The sequence below is a fragment of the Lycium ferocissimum genome, chromosome 11 (assembly GCF_029784015.1).
Source record: "Lycium ferocissimum isolate CSIRO_LF1 chromosome 11, AGI_CSIRO_Lferr_CH_V1, whole genome shotgun sequence".
Taxonomy (NCBI): Eukaryota; Viridiplantae; Streptophyta; class Magnoliopsida; order Solanales; family Solanaceae; genus Lycium; species Lycium ferocissimum.
Window position 1 is genome coordinate 54377367 of NC_081352.1, and position 21975 is coordinate 54399341.

Genomic DNA, 21975 nt, shown 5'->3' on the forward strand with positions numbered 1-21975 from the left:
TTGCAAGTTATTCTTCAGAAATTGAGTTTTAGTCACCATTGCTTGGATAACCGTCATAGATGCCGAAGAAAAACAACCCTCAAATTGAACTTCAAGTGGAGCATGTTACATGGAGTGATTGGAAGATCTTGTGATAAGCATCATCTTCATTTTGTATGATAGGATTCTTGGTTCTATACGGGCTGAGTTGAGTCAATGTCTTTTCAACTATTTCAGCAATACTCTCTCCTTCTTTCAATTTATTCAGACAGGATCTTTCCCTTGGAGGATTGAAGCTCAAAGATAGGAACTGATGCAGATAACATCTAAAATGCTTATTGTCCTAACAAGTTTGCTTTGTTTCTAGTGATGGGTCGCAAACTTCTCATAATAGCATCTAGTACGTTTTCCACCTCATAGGAAAATTTGGAATTAGTAGCCTTAACAACAGTGAATTTAGAGTTGGACATTTTAGATGTCATTTTAGTATTCTTGAAATTTGATGATTAATGTGAAGAGATGAGAGATAGAGATTGTCCTACTAAGCATACCAAAAATTCATTAACAATACATTTCGCGTTCAGAAAAATAATAATCAATACAAGAAAATTGAGTAACAAATGTAGTATTTGATTTAACATATAATGAGTGTTACAATCTCTACTATAATTCTCTGATTCTTCCCAATAATAATATAAAATATGTTGAACTTCAATTTTATTCAAGGGCTTGAACAACTTGATCTTGAATCTTCGTCTTGGACTTGGATTTGGATTATTCTCCACAAAAAAAATATTTGGTTGCCACGAATAATGAATATAGATTCCACAAACAAGTAATTTGATCTTGAATGCCTCGGTTGATTTGCCTTCGTTGTTGAACTTGATTGTTTGAGTGCTTGAACTTGTAGAGAAATCTGTTGCCTTTGATGCACGAGCTCTCTTCATGCTTCTTGTTCTTATTTCTGATGTATTTTATGAGTTATGAGGACCAACATTTATAGTTTTAGGGAGTGGTGTAGCTGTGTGATTTGATTGATCGATCTGAACTGACCAATCACATTCATCTAGTGACAAGCTCCAATTTGATTGACTAAAACATGCCATCTACTCACTTGGCATGATTTCATTAACTAATTTATTTGACTTGAATTGTCACATCATTTGATATGTAGCATGGGCTTGGATTTAAGATAGTTAATAACTATTGGACCGTGAGCTAATAAAATGGGTTCATCATTTGTAGTCCAATTAAAAAATGGACTAACCCATTGCATTTAAAGTTAAATAATTAATCCAATTATATTAGGAAAATTTTCATAAATAGCACTGTTTATGCCCCTAATAACAAATTATGACGATATTACTGAGTTTTCAAAACATAGCAACAACTTATGTTTTTTCAAATTACATCATGCACTAGCTGGCATAATACATACATACAATAATACATGCATGCATACATACACTAGCCGTCATACATACGTACAGTTACACATCAACACATTCACTGGATGTCAAAGATAAATACATACATACATAAAGTAAAAATCTTCTATAAAATGAAAATTTAGCTATTATTTGTAATAATTTAAAGGTATTGCTAAAACGAGTCGTTAGCGGGTTTAAGTCGTTATATCACATAATTTTTCATTATATTCGCCAAAACATTTATTTGGACTATTGTCTTGAATTTCATATAATCCACATTGTTTTATAAATTTAAATTCAATAAAATTTAAATATGAAAACGATACATGCAAATTTTTCGAACTCACTAAAAAAATATGGAGCTTTACTAATATTATCATTTATGTAAGAAAATTAGATGATGTAATATATATATAAATTTTAAAAATGATAATGTTCATACTTGAGTTAAACCATGCGGAAAATCTAACACAAAAATCACAAAATTTAATTTGTTATACACATGTTAAATTTCTTTCCCAAGTATACATAGGGGTTGTAATTGAAAAATAACCGTTCGCAGTGGGCCAATTTGGCCCGAATAAAGCGAGTTGCACTGAAACAGCAATTGTCTGAATTACCCCTGATTCATACCCGAATTACAAAAACACAACCCCTAACTTCAAATTCCCAAATTTCTTCTTCTCATTTCACTGTTTCCCGGCAAAACCCTCCCTTCTTCTTCAAGTTGTAGTTTAATCTCACTTCAATTACTTTGTTCAAATCAGGATTTTTATTTCATTGTTTGTCCAATTTGTTAATTATTTCTTTAGAATCGATATAGCATTACCTTGATTTTTCTATGGGAAATGTCTACTTGGAATGAATATTTACCCGGTTTAGCCCAGTTTCTCCTTAAACACATCTTATACATTTTTATACAAGGGGGACACATTTTTTACCCTAAGTGTATAATGTTGTATATCGTGTGTATAAGCATTGTTGCGAAAAAAAAAAAATTGGTTATATGAATGTAAATATGGCTATGTAGGTGTAATATATTATGTTGGGTTGTTTATTTTTGTAAAAAGCACTTTCTCTATTCCATTGACAAATTATGTGTTTGCTTACGTGCGGGTGTGTGCACACTTTTTGGGCTGTCTGTTGTTATGAAGCGTCTGAAGAGAAATTTGAATTATTTCAAAGTTAGGATTTTGGGCATGTTAGGTTTATATGTTTTCTTAACAAACAAGTAAGGTGGTGTCAGGGCAAGTTTTATTGGCAAGAGTTATTAAGATGCAAGATAAGTTGAAATAAAGTATTGTGTGTTGTTGCAGCTTTGGTGGTGGAAATGAAGAAATCAGCATTACCACTGAAAAGTAATTGTGGACCTCAGAAGAATGTGATGGGGAAGGAAGCTTTAGTTAAACTTTTGAGATGGCACTTTGGACATTCTGATTTCAGGGGGAAGCAATTGGAAGCTATTGAAGCTGTTTTATCAGGTAAGGTTGTTCTTTCCATGTTCACCTCTTGAGTGCCGTTGTGCATTATGAAAGAGTAATTGCGGTACGATTTATTAGTTATAAAAGTTCTACCTTAAGCATTTTCTCGTGCTGAATTTATTTTGTACTCATTTTTTTTTTTTTGGGCTAAATACATGTGTGGCCCCTTAAAATTGTCCTGTTTTTCCATTTGAACACTTGAACTAAGTGAAGGGGAGCCTTGGCGTAACTGGTAAAGTTGCTGCCATGTGACCAGGAGGTCATGGGTTCGGCCGTGGAAACAGCCTCTTGAAGAAATGCAGGGTAAGGCTGCGTACAAAAGACCCTTGTGGTCCGGCCCTTCCCCGGACCCTGCACATAGCGGGAGCTTAGTGCACTGGGCTGCCCTTTTACACTTGAACTAAGTCTTGTTCCCATTGAACACCTAAAGTGAAAATAAAGTGCATCAATTAGACACACATTGCTTACGTGGCATAATATGTGTAGGACACTCATACTAGGCGCGTGAAAATGAAAGACATTAGAAAAACTATTTTTTTGTCACTTTTTCACCTTCTCTCTCCTACCACCTTTCCTTCCACCACTGCCAAAACCATCCCGCCGGTAGTACCGTCATAATGAACTACTGAACAAGACTCAAATTAGAAGAAACACAACTCAAGAGCTTGGTACGAACAAACTACTGAAAAAATTCAAATTAGAGTGAGTCGAGTTACAGGTGTATTTAGTCGAAGCAGAGTTAAATACAACTGGGTTTTGGCGGCTATTTAAATATCAAGATTATGCAGTGAACAAGGCCGAAAATGGTGGCTGTCGTGATCGTCGAGGACTATGATTAACGAGAGTACGGTGATGGCAAGATTTTTAGTGAACATGAAATGGAGAAGATTGTGAACAGTGGTGCTAGAGAGCATAAGATGGGTGGCTTTTGCTTTGAAAGGTGCACTGTGTAGTAGAGAGGTTGTGGGAAATTTATGGTGAATGTGAATAATTTATTAGAGGATGGAATGGAAGCTTGAGTGGTGGTTCTTTTTTTGTTTGGGGTTGAGGTGCTCGTAAAGGTGGTTAGTGAGGGAGATTCGTTGGCCAGCCATGGCAATGATAAAAGATGTGTGGAAGAAGAAAACCTGAGGGAAATAGCAGTGGGGATGGGGAGAGTAATGATGCCGGGGGGTGGTCTGATAAAGTTTGTAAAAGAGATTTTTTTTTTAGAAAGATTTTCCACTTGTCGCATTGTTATTTGCTCTTTGTGCCACATACGAAGTGCTTGATATCACACCCTTATGTCCTTCCACAGATTGTGAAATTTGTGTCTGATAGACAACTTGAATTTGGTTTTAAGTGTTCAATTGGAACAAAGTTAAGTTTAGGCGTCTAAATGGAAAAATCGGCCAAGTTTAAGGGGCTGCACATGTATTTTTATCTTATTGGCCAAATTGGTTCAATTTTTTTTGTTGTTAGTTTTATCTTATTAATCTTTTTGTTTTCTGCTGGTTAAGTAAAGAAATTGGGATGTAGTCCTATTTTAGATTTTCCCGGTTGAATACAATCAAATAAGATCGAACAGAATCCAAGCAGCTGAAAACTAATTCAGAATAGTCTTTATTCGACCTAATTGTACCATGTAATCCTTTAAATAGCGTTCAGACTGAGTTATTTAAGCTCCATGCCTTTTTTTTTTTTTTTTAATCATAAGTCGAGCAAAATCAAGTAGAGCACTAAGTTCAATTATTTTATTTGTGTTTGTAGCAAAAAAATAGCTAGTTTATCGGAGTCTAAGTAAATAAGATATTAAGACATTTTCTTTGGTGATAGAAGATCTAATTGTTATAAAGACTCTTACATCACGCCCCAATCGTCCTCACGGAGGAATATGTGCATCTAAAGATCTTTCATACAGTGCCCAATCATGAAATTGATTTCATACTTATGACCAACAATGACAAAAATTAATGCAATAGCTAAATGGTGATTGGCAATATCAGTCAGCCATAAACTTTGCCTTTTGATAACTCTCCTCTGTGTTAATGATAACTGGAAATTATGTAGGAAGGGATTGCTTTTGTCTCATGCCAACTGGTGGAGGGAAGTCCATGTGCTATCAGATCCCTGCTTTGACAAAACCAGGAATTGTGCTTGTTGTTAGTCCTTTGATAGGTGATTTCTGTTATTTTTGTTTGATTTCACCTTATAAAGAAGCACAAGCTACATTATATTTCCGTTGGCTTGGAAATTCTAGGACACGTCATTGACTCCTTTCATCGGTTTGCCATTTCCTTTCAGCTCTCATGGTAAGTACAATATAAGAATCTTGCTTCTAGTTTTCTGGTTATTAACTGTCATAGTTTTGTCTTCTAATTTTTCCTTTTCTTGCTTAGGAAAATCAAGTTTCAGCATTGAAAGAAAAAAGGATTCCTGCTGAATTTCTTTCGTCAACCCAGACAGTTCAAGTGAAAAATAAGGTAAATAGGGATAAGTTAATATCTACAGAGAAATTTCAAGTCTAAACTTCTGAAGCATGGCTAAATTATTGTGGGAGTGGGATTACTGGCTGATAGTTGATTTTGAAAATACTCTTTCGAGATAGACCATGTTTTTATCTACAATCTCAAGCTACTTTCATAATGTTCACAACAAGGTTGTTTTTAGTGTGTATGGACCCTTAGAATTACTCCCTCCATTTCAATTTGTTTGTCTTAGTTTGATTCGGCACAAAGTTCAAGAAAATAAAGAAGACTTTTGAATCTTGTGGTCTTAAACTAAAGATGTGTGTAATGTACCAAAATGCCTTTTGAATCTTGTGGTCTTAAATATGCCATGTAGGATGTTGGGTGTAAAGATTTACTAAATATAGAAAGTGGTCTTTTTGAAACAGACTAAAAAGGAAAGTAAGACAAACAAATTGAAACGGAGGGAGTAGATGATAATGGAGAAAAGAGAGGCGTAGCTGATACTTCTATTTCTGATATTTTATTAGATCAAGCAAATATACAGGTTAGGATATATAGTGCTGCAGATTTCTTGAATCCTTTTATCAGCATGGTTGACAGGGATCAGTTTTTTTCCTATCCCATTTGCCTAGATATTTGATCATTTGATAACACTCTGGAGTTTTATCTATTACTCCCTCATCTGAGCTTATGTTTAAACACTTTCTTTTAGGATGTGCAAAGATGATTGACATCTAATATCTGGAAGACCATGATACACAATAGCATTTTATATTATGTAATTGAGTAATTCTATTCAATAATGATGTGATGTTTAACCCCTTACACTGACCTGTCAACCATTATTTTTATTTTTATTCTTCTACAATATACAAGCCAAGTACCTTGTTAAATTTCATTTGCAGTTACAATATAATCTCTAAAATGGGACGGATGTGTGAGTCCTGGTTGATTATCACCTTAGCAGTGTGCATCTCTTCCTTCAGAATCTCAGTTATTTGCATATTCATATTTCTCTATGCTTGAAAAAGCACTCATAGGGGGTGTGATTTTGCGAAAACAATTTCTGAGAAATCCTTTATGATGAGGGACTCATCATGAGTTGAAGTTTTTTTAAGGGGATAAACTAAAGGAATAAGAGATATCATCTGAGATTTTCACTCTTTTCTGTTGTTTTACTCTTTCAAAGATATCTAACCTAATGAAACAGTAGACTCAAGAATCTCACAAAAGAGGCCAGGTATCTTATGCAAACTTGACATTGAGAAAACATATGATCATGTCAATTAAGAATTTCTACTGAGAATTCTGAGGCAGATGGGCTTTGAGGAGAAGTGGATCAACTGGGTGAAGTTGGGAAAATTTCCTGTACATGCTATATTATAATGTTATTTACCTATAGTACCATTAAAACCAATTTTACGGAAAATAACAGTAGTTTCATTACCAAAAACATACAAGATTGGGTAAATACACGTAGGATACAATTTTACCGTGAATAGAATCCCTCTATTAACACATTATTTTAAGGGATCCTCCGTTACTATTTTATCTTCAGCAATTCATAATCTTCTATCCCATAACAAATTCCTTTTTCCACAAATGTATTCCATCAACATTGAAGATCTCTACAAAACTTCGGAATCTATTGTGTCTGTTCTTGCTGGCGTTTCTTCTTTGGCCAATATTCGTGTAATTTTGTATTATGATTCGTTTGATATCGCTGAAATTTTGATTTGCTCTATATATTTTCATACAATTCTGTATTATGATTCGTTTGATATCGCTGAAACGTTGATTCAGACGTATATTCACTTTGATTTTCATAACAATGTCGACGATGGTGATTATGATTGGCCATAGTGGTTGGTGGGATGTCAGCGATAGTTTCTTTTGATTTCGTTATCGACGGAATAGTAATCCATCCATAAGTAAGCTATGACACATTGGTTTTAGTCATTGCAACACAACTTGGAATAGACACTAGCATCAAATTGATAGAAATAAAATACAGGTTGAATAACAGATGTTATTCGATGGAAATCCGAAATAATATAGGAGTCCGTGTATAATTTGAGATGAAGAAGGATCACAAGGAACATGGAAAGTTGCAATTGTGTATGACGTCGATGGATATAGCTTTGGATGGTATTTGTCTTATCGGCAATTCAATTGGTGGAGCATCTGATTGTATCAGAATATAGAATATACAAAATTCATACGCTGGAAATACATTCACACTTGGGCTCAACCTATGCCTAATGGTGACGAGCAATGCTCTATAAACTTCCTGTCCCTACGGGTAATTTATGAACTGCCCGGATTCCACCAAATCAAGGTGTAAGCTGTCCACCGGGTTTTATATTTCTCAGTTGAGAACAAGAACTCAAATATGAAATACAGTGTAGCAAACTTCACAGGGTCTTCATCATCTAACCATGATTTATCCAAAAAGCGAGAACGCGGAGTCTTCTTGTCAACTCTATCTAACCTGTGGCCGTGGAAGTAACTGCTCATCAGCCTATTAGGAGCCTCAGGATCAAATCTAGACTCACCTTCCGCCAAACAGTTCAGTCCCATCACAATGCCAAATTCACGGAGACCAAAGTACTACCTGTTTCCATTCCCCTCTACACCAAATACATCCTCGCTATTTTATCCAATTCCCTTTCCATTAAACATATGATGACTTGATGTTGGGTTAATGTCTTGGACATATCGAGGAAATACTGGAACAACTCTCCCTAAACACATTTAATTGTTGAGCAGATAATAAATCCTTGATTTGCTCAATGATATCAAGATTGGTGATTGGAATAGGAGCACCAGTGACTGGTAGGAAAACCTGACTTTTTTGGGATTGAAAAGTTCTTTTTTCTGCGTAAACAAAGAGGTTAATGCAACAAATATAGCTAGATATAATCTAATGTGGACCTAGTATCAGTGTATACAATAGAAATACATTAAAAATACAAAAACAATTATATATACTCTAATGTCATACAATGAACCTATTGTCAGTAGAGGAAAATTATAAACCATACAGTTTCAACAATTGACAAATATGGTAGAAATATAAAAATAAAAAAATATACCCTAATGTGAAAAAAGGGACCTATAGCATATACAAAAAAGATACCAAAAAATACAAACACAAGCTTGATATACTTAAAAAGTCAGTTTTCTTGCCACTCACCGGTTCTTTTATTCCAATCTTGATGTCATTTAGCAAATCAGGAATTTATTATCTTCTCAACAATTAAATATGTTTAGGGAGAGTTGTTTTGGGTATTTCCTCGATATGCCCAAGACATGAACCCAACATCCGGTTATCAAAAGTTTAATGGCGATGAACTGTTTGGGCAAAGGTGAGTTCAGATTTGATCCTGAGGCTCCTAATAGGCTGATGAGCAATTACTTCCACGGCCACAGGTTAGATAAAGTTGACAAGAAGACTCTGCGTTCTCGTTTTTTGGATTAATCATGGTTAGATGATGAAGAAGAAGTTTGCTACACTATATTCATATTTGAGTTCTTGTTCTCAACTGAGAAAAATAACACCCCCGTGGACAAATTACACTTTGATTTGGTAGAATCGGGGTAGTTCATAAATTACTGGTGGAGACAGTAAGTTTATAGAGCATTGCTCGTCACGATTAGGTTGAGCCCATGTGAATGTATTTCCAACGTATGAATTTGTCTATTCTTTATTATGATACAATCAGATGTACCACCAATTGAATTCTCGATAAGACAAATATTATCCAAAGCTATATCCATCAACGTCACACACAATGGATTCTTTCCAAGTTCCTTGTCATCCTTCTTCATCTCGAAATATACACGGACTCCCATATCATTTTGGATTTCCATCGGAGGACATCTGTCATTCACCCTGTTTTTTATTTCTATGATGCTCATGTCTATTCCAAGCTGTGTTGCAATGGCTGAAACCAGTGCGTCATAGCTTATTTCTTGACTAATTACTATTCCATCGATAACGAAATTCAACAAAATTACCGCTGACATCCCACCGACCACTGTGGCAAAGCATAATCGCCATTGTCGACATTGTTATGAAAATCAGAGTGAATATACGCTTGAATCAAAGTTGCTTTTCCAGAACTGTATGAAAAGATATTAGAACAAATCAAAATTTCAATGATATCAAATGAATCATAATACAAAATCACACGAATTTTTGATTATTAATCAAATAAGATATGAAAGTAGAAAGAAACACGATAGTTTCCGAAGTTTTGTAGAGATCTTCAATGACGGTGGAATACGTTCGTGGAAAGTGAATTTGTTATGAGATGGAAGATTATGAATTGCTGAAGATAAAATAGTAACAGCAGATCCCTTAAAATAATGTGTTAATAGAGGAATTCTATTCACGGTAAAATTGTATCCTACGCGTATTTACCCAATTCTGTATGTTTTTTGGTAATGAAACTACCGCTATTTTCCATAAAATTGGTTTTAATGGTACTACAGGTAAATAACACTATAATATAGCATGTACAGGATTTACCTAATGAAACTACTGCTATTTTCCATAAAATTGGTTTTAATGGTACTACAGGTAAATAACACTATAATATAGCATGTACAGGATTTACCTAATGAAACTACTGCTATTTTCCATAAAATTGGTTTTAATGGTACTATAGGTAATTAACACTGTAATATAGCATGTACAGGACTTACCTAGAGGTATCAGACAAGGGGATCCCTTGTCCCCTTTTTTATTTCTCTTAGCTATAGAAGGGCTCAATAATATGTTCAAGATTGCCGAAGCTAATGGTTGGATCCAAGGTTTTGAGGTTGCTAGAAATAGTGACTCCAGTTTGGAGATCACTCATCTCCAGTATGCTAATGATACCTTAATATTCTGTGATGCAAAGAAAAAGCAGTTGAAATATTTGAGAGTTATTTTAGTACTTTTTGAAGGCATCTCTTCATATCAACTGGAGAAAAAGCCACATATACCCCTATCTACTTGGTGCCTAATATGGAGCAGATGGCCTTAATCCTGGGTGGAGAAGTGGTTACCCTCCCCACAGTCTATCTTGGTATGCCTCTAGGAGCAAAATCAAGGTCCAAGGAAATATGGAACTCTCTTTTGGGGAAATGTGAGAAAAAACTGTCTAGATGGAAATCACAGTATTTATCAGTGGGAGGCAGACTCACTTTGATCAATGTTGTTCTGGATGCCCTACCAACCTACATGATGTCACTTTTTCCCATCCCTACAGGAGTTATTCAGAGATTGGATAAAATAGGAGATCCTTCTCTTGGAAAGGGTTCAAGGAAAAAAGTGTTCTCCATTTAGTCAAATGGAAAGTCCTTACCAGAAGTAAAGGCCAAGGCTGGGACCTGAGTTTTAGAAGAGTGACAAATGATTGGGCGATACCGACTGGCTGATTTGTACAAACTTCTGAAAAACTTTCAAGGGATGCAAGGATGATTGGATTGTTGGTGGTGGAATGGACGTTGTAGAGGGCTATACAAGTTTAGCTCAGGATACAAGATGATGAATCAGACAGAGCCACATATTACTGATTGGCCATTGAAACACATTTGGAAGGTCAAGATACCTTGCAAAATTGTCTGCTTCACATGGCTGTTAGCAAAAGAAACACATGAAAACTTGACTCGCTATGTTCAAGATGCTATTTATGTGGGAATGAAGCTGAGACAGTGAGCCACTTATTTCTACACTGCGGAGTCACAGACCAAGCTATGGAAGATTTTTATCAATCTCAGAGGCATCTCCTGGTCAGTGCCTATAAGATTGTTGATGCTCTTTTTAGCTGGGAAGAAGCTGGGCTGAGGGACAGAGATAGATGGAGGGCCATCCCTGCATGTATAAGGTGGACCATCTGGAGAGAAAGAAATGCCAAATAAGTTTTGAGGATAGAAGTAACACAATACAGAATATTAAACTTAACTGTATTCTGTTATTTTGTTTTTGGTGTAGAAAGATTTACTCTGAAGATATAGAAACAATCCTAGTTATTTTTTATTCCAGTTAGAATTGTTTTTGGCGGCTTCTGTATCTTTTTAGCTTTTTTTTTTTTTTTTTTTTTTTTTTTTTTTTTGGTTAAATATGGTTTTTCAGTACTACCTTCAAAACAAAACAAAAAAGATTCACTATATAGGTGCCCTAGAAGAGGTACAGTCATCAACAATTTGAAGTGTGATGCCAGATGCTTGTAAATGTATCCAAACTGTGGAGAGAAACGTGAGGGTCCAACACATTACACATGAATATAATTGCTTTTTTTCCTTTGAATCTTTAGATATACGAGGACCTCGAATCTGGGAAGCCAGCTGTAAGGTTACTGTACGTGACACCAGAACTAATTGCAACATCTGGATTTATGTCAAAACTGACAAAGATTCATTCCAGAGGATTGTTGAATCTAATTGCCATTGATGAGGTTTTACTCCCATCTCTATTTACTTCTATCAGAAGTTTCCCTAACTATTTATCTGTTTATATCATTTTACTTTAAAACAATCCAGGCGCATTGCATCTCTTCATGGGGCCATGACTTCCGGTAACTTCTCAATATATCGTGGTTGTTGATGGTTGTGGTTAATTTACTGCACTTCTGTCCTTTTGGTTAAACATGGTTTTTGGGCTTTATCAATGGTTCTCTGAGCTTGTAAACTAGAATAATTTTCTATGAAAATGATAGTATGTTCCAATTTAAAATATAATTTTAAGAGCGCTTTTCTGGAATATCCAGTGGCAATGTAATTTTGTATAAAATGCCTGAGACATCTCTCTTCCTTTATCATCCTCAAATTTCGCATTTACAAGTGTATTGAAAACAAAACGTGACAATGGTCACAAAATTTAGTGCTTCCCTTGATGCTTGCATTCTAGTTAAAAATTGACTCTTTCAGATCCTACGGCACACTTCGTTTACCGTTAATGTGCATGTATACTAGTGTCCAGTGGGATCATTAGCTTGATATTACTTGCTATTGTTCTATCTACCTTTAAGCTATATTGAAGTTTTTGTAAATTGGAGTTGTCCTTTGTCTTTAGTTGTCCTTTGTCTTTAGTTTTCTACTTTTAACTTCTTGTCGTCATTTTCTTTTTTTTACGTTTATGCATTTAATCCTTGCACAATTGTTTTGGTTTATTTTTTTCCCCATTTAGGCCTAGCTATCGGAATCTTTCTTCGCTGAGAAGTCATTTCCCAAATGTACCAGTATTGGCTTTGACAGCAACTGCTGTCCCTAAGTAAGTTTGCTTATGTGACTTTGCTTGAGATGTAAGGAATTACAATTTATACTTCAATAGAGACAATCTCATTGTAACAGAGATTGTGTGTGATCTACATCCCTCTGGCTTTTTCTTTCCCAGTGCCAAATATACTTTTAACAATTTTCAGGTTAACAATTCCATGCGGCTTATTTAGAAAATGATCATTGAAGAACCATGATTTATTTGTTTTCTCGGACATTTTCCTTTCTCTGCAGAGTTCAGAAAGATGTCATAGAATCATTGAATTTGCAAAGCCCTCTAGTCCTGAAATCATCGTTCAACCGGCCAAATATCTATTATGAAGGTCAGGTCTAAGGATCTCCATTCCTTGATAAAGTGCAAATGTTTTGGTATATAATTGATGAGCAGCCAGTAACTAATCCATTTCTTAAACTGCCAATTCTTAAATCTATGAGGTATCAGCTTGCAGCAATTTATAATAATGAGTATACAGTAACCAGTTCATTTTTTTTTTTTGCTTTTCCTTCTTTGAATCCTGGTTCTTGCTTTTAAAAAGCGAGGGAAAGGGGATGTAACGATAAGAAGACAATTACATTACCAGTTTTCAAAAAAAAAAAAAAAAAAAAAAAGGGATAAGAACACAATTACTGTGAAAATATAGCTTCAACATGGGCTCATATGATTCTGTAGCTTTTGGTTTAAAATCATGGGACCAAATGCTCTGTAAGTCTAATTTGCTGCACTTTCCTTTGTATGTGTATCAGATGAAGTATCTACGGTCATTCATATGTACTAAATTCTGGTGAAATCATTGTATCTTATTACCTTCAGTTAATCAGGTTATGTGCCGTATCAGTCATTACTCTTTGAACTATCAGGTTATGTACCATATCAGTCATCATTATCCTATTACCTTTGACTATTCTATCACTTTGGACCTACTTCTAACTATCAGGTTATGTATTGTATCTGTCATCACTCTTGCAATAACATACCTGATCATATATCTCCATTTTGCAGTTCGCTATAAAGACCTTTTGGATGATCCATATGCTGACGTGTGTAAATTACTAAAATCTTGTGGAAATGTGTGCGCTATTATTTACTGCCTGGAGCGTACTATGTGTGATGATCTTGCGATCCATCTAACTAGCAGCGGCATTTCTTGTGCTGGTAATTAGTGGCTCAGTTTAATCCTACGCAATTTTGTCTATGATACATTTTCCTGAAATGTACATTAACTTACTACTAGCATATCATGCTGGGCTGAACAATAAAATGCGGAGCTCTGTCTTGGATGACTGGATTTCTTCAAAAACACAAGTGGTTGTTGCAACTGTAGCTTTTGGGTAAGAGTTCTTTTGCAGAAATAAATAATCCTTACTAGCCTCTAAGCGACGGATTCAAGTAACATATTTCTCTATACTTTCCATTCATGTCTCATATGGGGTTTCATGCCTTTCTCTATTTTAACCCCTCTGGATAACAATGGAGTATCTGAGGCACAAACAGCTGCTGAGATGTTGCTTCCATTGCAGGATGGTATGCATTATCTTGATTCAATTTCCAGGATAGCTTGTAATAGCAAATCTTGACAAGGATTATACAGAGCTCATAGGTTTTTCATTATTATAGGGTATAGATAGAAAGGATGTCAGAGTGGTCTGTCACTTCAATATTCCCAAATCAATGGAAGGCTTCTATCAAGAGTCAGGCAGAGCTGGACGTGATCAGTTGCCTTCCAGAAGTGTACTGTATTATGGAGTGGACGACCGCAGGAGAATGGTTGAATCACCTGTCACCAGTTGATTTTTCCTTTGAATCTTTCTCTCTCACTGTTGCTACTAAATTTGAATAAGTCACATCTTGTAAGCATATTGCAGGAGTTTATTTTAAGGAATACTAAAAGGAATAAGGATGAGTTCTCAAGCTTGCAAGATAAATCCTCTAAGAAGTCCCTGGATGACTTCAGCCAGGTCCTCTTTCCCCTTTTTATAAAATCAAATTATTTTGGTTAGCTTTTCATACATTACAACTAACATGATTCTTCTTGCCACTGATGTACGTTCAGATGGTTGAGTATTGTGAAGGGTCTGGTTGTCGTAGGAAAATGATACTTGAGAGCTTTGGAGAGATGGTATATTCAGTCATGATTGTTGATAGTCCTTTTCATATGGTGACTGCAAGATGTTTTTACCGGCTTATGTCATCTCATGTCTGTGTTTCTTTCAAAGTAGGTACCTGCTTCTTTATGTGAAAAATCATGTGATGTGTGCAAGCATCCTAATCTAGTTACAAGTTACTTGGAGCAACTTAAAACTGCAACTGCTTTCCGGCAGCGAACTGGATCTTCAAGAATATATATGACCAGGTATCTTGTTTTGCATTCATCTTACTGCTGAAATACGGATTACCACTTTAATTGGGATATGCTGCACTTCCTATCATCTTCACTAAATGCTCATTGCTTCATTATGTGCCAAAGATTATTATAAAAAGGAGATATGCTTTGCAGTTTGCTTTCTACTTTTCTCTTTCCTTTTACAGAATGGTAGCATAAGATGGTTGGTGGCGTTGAGTGTTTTATTATAGCAGTCAGTGTTTAAAATCGTGTGAGAAGTCGATGAACATGGATTTTATTTGTTAGTATATGAAGCAGCATAAGTCTTATAAGTTAGTTAATAAAATTCTTTACTTTATCAAAAAAAGACTTCTCAGTTAGAGACGAGTACTTGCATGGATCATACCTTCCTTTTGATACTGAGTGCCATATCCTCTGTGAATGATAAGTTGCTGAGAAAGAGCGTGAAATATGAGCAAATTGGACACTTCCTATAGCAGTGGCAGAGACAATGCCAATTTGGAGGATGAGCAAATTGGATGCTGGGAAAAAAAAGTTATAGAAGGCTGCGCCCTTTTTTGTATGTTTTGGTTATTATGAAGAGAAATGATAGTAGATAATTTGAAGGAGTGGATAATTCTATATTAAGAGTCAAAATATTTCTTATTTTACTTGTATTTTTGGCTAAGTTACTCGGACTCTTCACTTTCAGTGCTCATCCTTGTCGACCCGGCATGGGTGTGGGTGTGGGATCCGTACCCGATCCGGTCAACTGTTTTTGGGTACTTTGACCAAAATCTACGGACAAATTCCGGACAGATCCAATGATTTCTATAATCAAAATAAAAGCTATGGTGGACTTGAAGAAAATGGAATTACCTTGTATATTGAAATTCCTGTGTCACTCCTTTTCCTTTATCTCCTTCTGGGATTCTCCTCTTGATCAATATTTTCTCCTCAAGTTTTCCACATTATAGCTCATAATTTAGTTTTTATAATTCTATTTTTAGATATTTCAATTATTTTTAGCCGAATCCCCGCACCCGTATCCATACCTGGATCCGTATCCCTGAATCTTAAAATTTAGATCATGAAGGATCTGACCTCTAGATCCACACCCGTATCGGACACCCGCACCCGAGTCCGAGCAGCTTAGATTTTTAGTGTAAAGAGTATTTTCCATGTTGTACAGATAATTGGCTACACTTTTGGGTGGTCTGATGCATATTAGTCCCAACTCACTTTTGTATAGCTACACCAACTTGCGCTGATTTACTGAATGATATTTGATTTATCATTTATCACAAACAACCCTACCTTCCAAGGTGGGGGTAAGGTCTGCGTACACTTTATCCTCCCCAGATCCCACATTGTGGGATTCCACTGGGTATGTTGTTGTTGTATTTATCACAAACAAGTTGGAAAATATAAAGTTTACCAGTAATTCCTTCTTTTCCATGGACACCTAAGAATCCATCCTACCAACTGAAAATATGAGGACATCTAGATTAGTTGGTGTTTCGTGTCAAAATAGTGGGAAGAATGTTAACCACTAATTGGTTCATACCCCAATTGCCTACAGGTTATGATATACATAGTGGAATATGTTGAGAATTGAAGGTTGAGGTTACCAACCATTAGAGAAATGCTTCTGTGGTGCCAGTTCATAAAGAGAAGGAAGAGAAGGAGAGCATGAGAAGTAACACTTTCGACATCATCTGAACAATTTGGAAAAGAGGAACGGAAGAATATCCGGGGAATTAAATATAATTAGGTAGAGATTAATGGAACCTTTTTATTTGTTATTAATGGAACTTTTTTATTTGTTTTCTTTTTACATTTTTGGATCACTATGACATTCCAAATCACTGTTAACGGTTGGATGTTCTAAGAATATCATGCTGCACTTTCTGTATGCAGGGGTTTTCCCATTAAATCAATATCTCCAGCGTGTTAAATCAATTCAATCTTTTTGGTAAAGGTTAAATCAATTCAATCCTTACATCTTGATAAGAAAAGCCAACAAATGAATGGAAAGTGAGAAAGTAAAAAGGCCCAAGGAACCTAGGTTTCTCTCAATAATTAGTAAGGGAGGGTCGGGACTGAGGAAGATACTGTAGAAATGGTAAGTTGTTTCATTAAGTAACCTGAGGGCTAAATGCTAATTTTCTTACATGTTTTTGAAATGTGTATGAGTTGAAGTGCAAACCTGGGTTCACAAACTTATCTTTCAGGACATAGGAGACGGAAGGTATTTTTTTGTTGATAAGTAGGGGATATAAGTTGGGAGTTCAAATCTGGGTTCTGGAAATTTATAGCAGGAAAATAAGGCACCTTACACTTCCAGAACTGGCTAGAATGGGGTGCTTATTTGATTGGATATATATATCTTTGAAGGGTAACATAACATATAACGAAGACAACCTCATGTTACATGGTAGAAGATAAAACTTTACTTGTTAAAGACCATCCAGCGGGCGAGTCACTAGATTTAGTTTACAGTTGCTCAATAGCTCTAGTTGCACTAGCCTGGGATACTGCTATACGTACTGGAAACTAGAGAATCGACTTTGAAGCCCCCTGTCTATGGTGTCATCCAAGAGAACCCTAAGATACATACATAACGATATCTCCTATATCCTCTTATGTATTACAGATGAAGGCAAGGCAAAGACCGCGCTGCATAAAGTAGAGGGGGATAAAAGAACTGTGCACCAGACTACAACTGTGCACCAGACTACTTTCTTTCATGTTCTAGTGAACATCTAGTTTTAATTCACCTCAAATTTGCCTTAAATATAAAAATTATGAGCTTTTCATGAAACTGCGGAGCTGTTAGGCATTTTGGAAATTTTTCTTCTTAAATACTATATCGGTTTCAGTGGTTCGAGTATCAATGCGGAGGAACAATCGTCAGAATTCTGGAACCGTGATGATGAAGCAAGTGGATCAGAAGAAGATATATCTGAATCTGACGGTATGTACATTGATTATTTTGGTTATAGAGTCCCATGCACTGAAGCCACTTGGAAGTTTTGATGTGATGTTGTTTCCCTTCATTGATTTTCAATCTTGGCTAAGTCGGAATTACTTATATTTAGATGCTCTGGATGCTGCAAAGAATGTCGCTTCATCGAAAACATCCGCAAAACTCAGGCTGCAAGATAAAATGGATTTGCTGCAGCGTGCAGAAGAGAATTATTATCAGAACAAAAGGCATGACAAGCAGGTGGCTTTTTAAAGTCTGTTCTTTCCAAAATACATTTTGGTTGCATCACAGGGTGTTTAAAAAAAAAAAAAAAAAAACCACTTTGCCTCCATTGATCATTTATGTGCAAAAGGTTACAATATTGAGTTTGGCATCTCAAACTTTGTACATGATCATTGACATGAGACTATCCTAAGTCCTAACCAAAAACAGCAAAAGGAAATATAACTCATAGAGGATCATAAACTATTTGAGAAGGCTTTGCTTGTTTGATCCTGAATGATGTAGGTTCCATTTGTCCATGTTTACATAACAGGGTGTTTTTAGTTTACACATTGAATTACTTCTGATACACTGGGTTGCACTATAATTTCACATTGCACCACAGTCAAGTCATCCTTTTATAAAGAACTTGGAAACGCTGCATAGTCTTTGCTTGATTTTATTTTGATTTAAAGTTATTATATTTGGATTTTCAGTAATGGAAAGGGAATTAAGTGACAAAATGATCAACATGTGAAATTCATTTGTGCTAACTCTTAATTCTCTTAGGTCCATTCACTAATTTATCTACTCTTTTTCTTCAATTTATAATTGGAAGAACCACCAAGGGGTGTGGTGGGATGGATGAGATCTCTAAAAGTTACTGAATGGGTAAGCTGCCAATCCTTGGACTATGTAATGCTGGGTTATAGGTGGGCATTTTACCTGAGGTTTCTAATCTACCCTTGTGTAATTTATGTTGAAGCATATACTCGGGGTGGGTGGGTGCAGGGTGGATGATTTTAAAGCCGACTTCCCATTCATTAGATAGAGTCATAGAGAAGATCACAAAGATTTTGTGATCCGCTGCCAAATATAGTCCAATTCCAATACCTATTCGATCCGAGCTCTCTTGTTGAGATAATATACCTTGAAGATGATTCGAACCTCCATGCTCTTTAGCATGAGATTTCGAGTTTCGCGTGTCTACCTTTTCCTCACCAAGGCATCTTGAAAGTGAGTCGTATTCCATGAATATGATATCTATGTATATGTGATGTATGGAATAGGTGACAAAGATGGATCTATTGATCGGTTATGTCATATAGGCCCGGAGTTGGATATCCAATTGCTTCGATCTGAATCTGAGTTACTCGGACTTGGGTGCGGGTATTCGATACGGATACGGATCTGAGTGTCGGATTCGGCAAAAATCTAAAATTTAAGATTCGGGGGTGCGGATCCAGGTATGGATACGGGTGCGGGGATTTAGCTAAAAAAATCAAAATTATAAAAATAGAGCTATAAAGAACACAACCCTTTGAATTCCTGGTTTCTCTCAGTTTGGCCTGAAACATGAAGCAACGAATATGAGGCAAAAGGAGTATAATATTGAAGGTATGCCATTTCTCATGTCTTAAATCTGTTTTATCTTTCATTTTGAGAAATCAAAATCTCAATTTCCCCCCAAATTTGTCCATGGACTCCGATCAAAGTATCCGAAGTTGGTTGACTGTATCGGAGACGTAACCCGCACCCGCACCCCTCCTGTGTGGAGACGGGTGTGGCATCAAAAACGAAGAGTCCGCGACTTAGATTAATGCAATTCCTGATATATATCAAAAAATGGACAATCAAACCTATTTCTCGATTCACTCAAAGAGGTGAATAGTGTTCCAATAGAGATATGTAAAAACAGGCTCGATTATGCATATTCCTAATCCTAACTGGAATCTAATGATGTAAGGATCCTAATGTAAATGTAGTATCTGTTTAGATAGGCTTGAATGACCCCTTCTCATCACGAGAATGTATATATAACCCTATTCCTGCCTGGTCCAGTATGGAATGAACTTGTTATCATGGAATCGGCTCGATCACCAGATTATAAGCTCATAACCCTAACCCATTCCCATTTTGGGCTGAACACACCCTAGAGGTCTTGAGTTCATTTCCGGGGAATGGAGAAATTTGGTGGAGAGCCCCTTCCTCTTCAGTGGGCCTTATGTGGAGCGAATACGGATTAGTTGGGCCATTGCATTCAGGATACCATATGTTTAAACGAAAATAAAAAGAATTTTTTTATAACTGGAAGAAACTATATATTTTTTTGAGCAAGATAACAATTTCTTCATCAGCACCAAGATGGTACTGACAATCAAATCTTTACATATTACAGGGGACCTTTTGTCCTACAAGGAGTCAAAATAATCTACTAGTGATTCTGCATCTATATAGTTCTCTTTACACTAGAATTGAAAATACAAAAAACAGTTCAGCTTAATCATTGTATGCAACTACTCTTATTCTCAAAGCATCTATTATTCCTTTCCTTCCACACAGTCCACCATATGTATGTTGGGGCCATTCTCCACCACCTGTTCTGTCTGTTCTTTGTTTTAATGCTGTTCTAGCACCCTAATAGGTCCTTAGTGTTCTTTATCATCCATTGGATCTCAGCTAAAGGCACACTGCAATATAATCTAATGTTCCATCCTCTAGAACATGATGGTCTGAAGTTGACATGATGAAAAAACTGAAATATGCAGTCAATCCAGCTGCTCCTTCGTGCAGTCCCCTAGGTGGTACAATCTCTAAATCTGTTCAACCTTTTGTAAAGTAGCAGATCTAGATTGTGAGATGCTTGCGAGCTCGCCTGTCCTTATTGTTAATTTCTATCTGCTTAATATGTTTCTTCCACTATGAATAGTCGATTTGTTCGCAAGCTGGCCGAACTCCACTGTCATGAAAAGATTAATTTTATTCGACTAAGGGAAGGAGAAGGGTAACGATGAGAGAGTCATCAGTTTACTCCTCTTAGGTGGAATATTGATAATTTTCTCTGGGTTTCTTGGTTATAAGGATATATCAGGCTCTCTAGTTTTACTTCTTTATAATCACCTATAACCCTCCTCTTCCGCTTCCACTTCTATGCTAACTCTTTTAACCCCAACCTAATGCGGTGAACTAACATTTGTCTGCATAATAGGTCAATAAACTTGACAAGAATGCCATACCTGAAACACTCAGGGAAGCAGGCAAGCAGAGATTGCTGAATGCAATAAAGAAAAACCAGCAAATGATCAGCGATTCAAGGTTTGCAATTGCTCTTTATTATCTTTCAGAATTTGTAGCTAAAATGGTTACTTCTCACATAAAACTCTGCTCTCTCGTTACCATTTGCAGGATTGACATTGATATATCTGTAGTTTTCCTTGAAAATGAATGTTATAAGAAGTATGGCAAAAGTGGAAAGTCTTTCTATTTATCACAAATGGCAAGTACAGCTGGGTGGCTTTCTACAGCGGGTCCAATGGAATTAGTGAATAAGCTCAGCAGTTCTAATCCTGCTTCTCCTGAGAATGTAACATCCATATCCAACTGCACTCCAGAATCATCAAATCTTTCGGTGCCAATACCTGCAAAGGTTAATGATGAGAAAGTTGATAACGCTGGATCACAAGATCCAATAAGGTCACCAGCCTCACCCCTACACGAATCCACAAGTGCAAAGTTACCACCCATCCTGTCTTTCTCGCAGTTTATCAACAGCGGAAAGGCAAAGGAAAACCTTGCATCTGCATCAAAGAGGCAATCACCAGATAGAGGTAAGAAGAATCTAGAGAAGAGGATGAGATTTCAATAGGCTTCTGATTCTTCAGAAATCCTACTGCAAATATTTGGCAAAGCAAGTCCCTGTATATTAGCACATTTTTACTGAATACCAGTGGGTAGTCATAATTAGTTGTAAGTTCTTCTGTTCATTCTTTTATTTAACTTGTATCTTACTTGAGCATGCTTGCAAATTAGGGTATGCAATGAATGCTCTGTGCTTATGAATTTTGGTTCTTCTCTTGA

The 21975-nt window shown here is 36.1% G+C and overlaps 1 protein-coding gene across 1 annotated transcript; it reads left to right on the forward strand.

The window, feature by feature from the left end:
• The first annotated feature begins 2052 nt into the window (after window positions 1-2052).
• LOC132037326 (ATP-dependent DNA helicase Q-like 3) lies at window positions 2053-21975 on the forward strand. Its single transcript, XM_059427824.1, has 20 exons — window positions 2053-2134; window positions 2724-2890; window positions 4940-5047; window positions 5174-5181; window positions 5269-5352; window positions 11646-11786; window positions 11872-11906; window positions 12518-12601; window positions 12841-12929; window positions 13607-13759; window positions 13839-13935; window positions 14125-14128; window positions 14222-14371; window positions 14470-14562; window positions 14658-14723; window positions 14824-14957; window positions 17810-17904; window positions 18029-18156; window positions 21107-21213; window positions 21304-21975. Exons 2-20 carry the CDS (start codon window positions 2740-2742, stop codon window positions 21761-21763), a joined length of 2187 nt encoding a protein of 728 aa, XP_059283807.1. The 5' UTR covers window positions 2053-2134; window positions 2724-2739; the 3' UTR covers window positions 21764-21975.

What these genes read in the sequence shown, in the direction of transcription:
- LOC132037326 (XM_059427824.1), top strand. Translation starts at nt 2,740, where the DNA reads ATGAAGAAATCAGCATTACCACTGAAAAGTAATTGTGGACCTCAGAAG. An exon ending in ACAGCAACTGCTGTCCCTAA is followed by an intron (nt 12,602 to 12,840) that starts GTAAGTTTGCTT and finishes CTTTCTCTGCAG; the next exon opens with AGTTCAGAAAGATGTCATAG. An exon ending in TGGACGACCGCAGGAGAATG is followed by an intron (nt 14,372 to 14,469) that starts GTTGAATCACCT and finishes AGCATATTGCAG; the next exon opens with GAGTTTATTTTAAGGAATAC.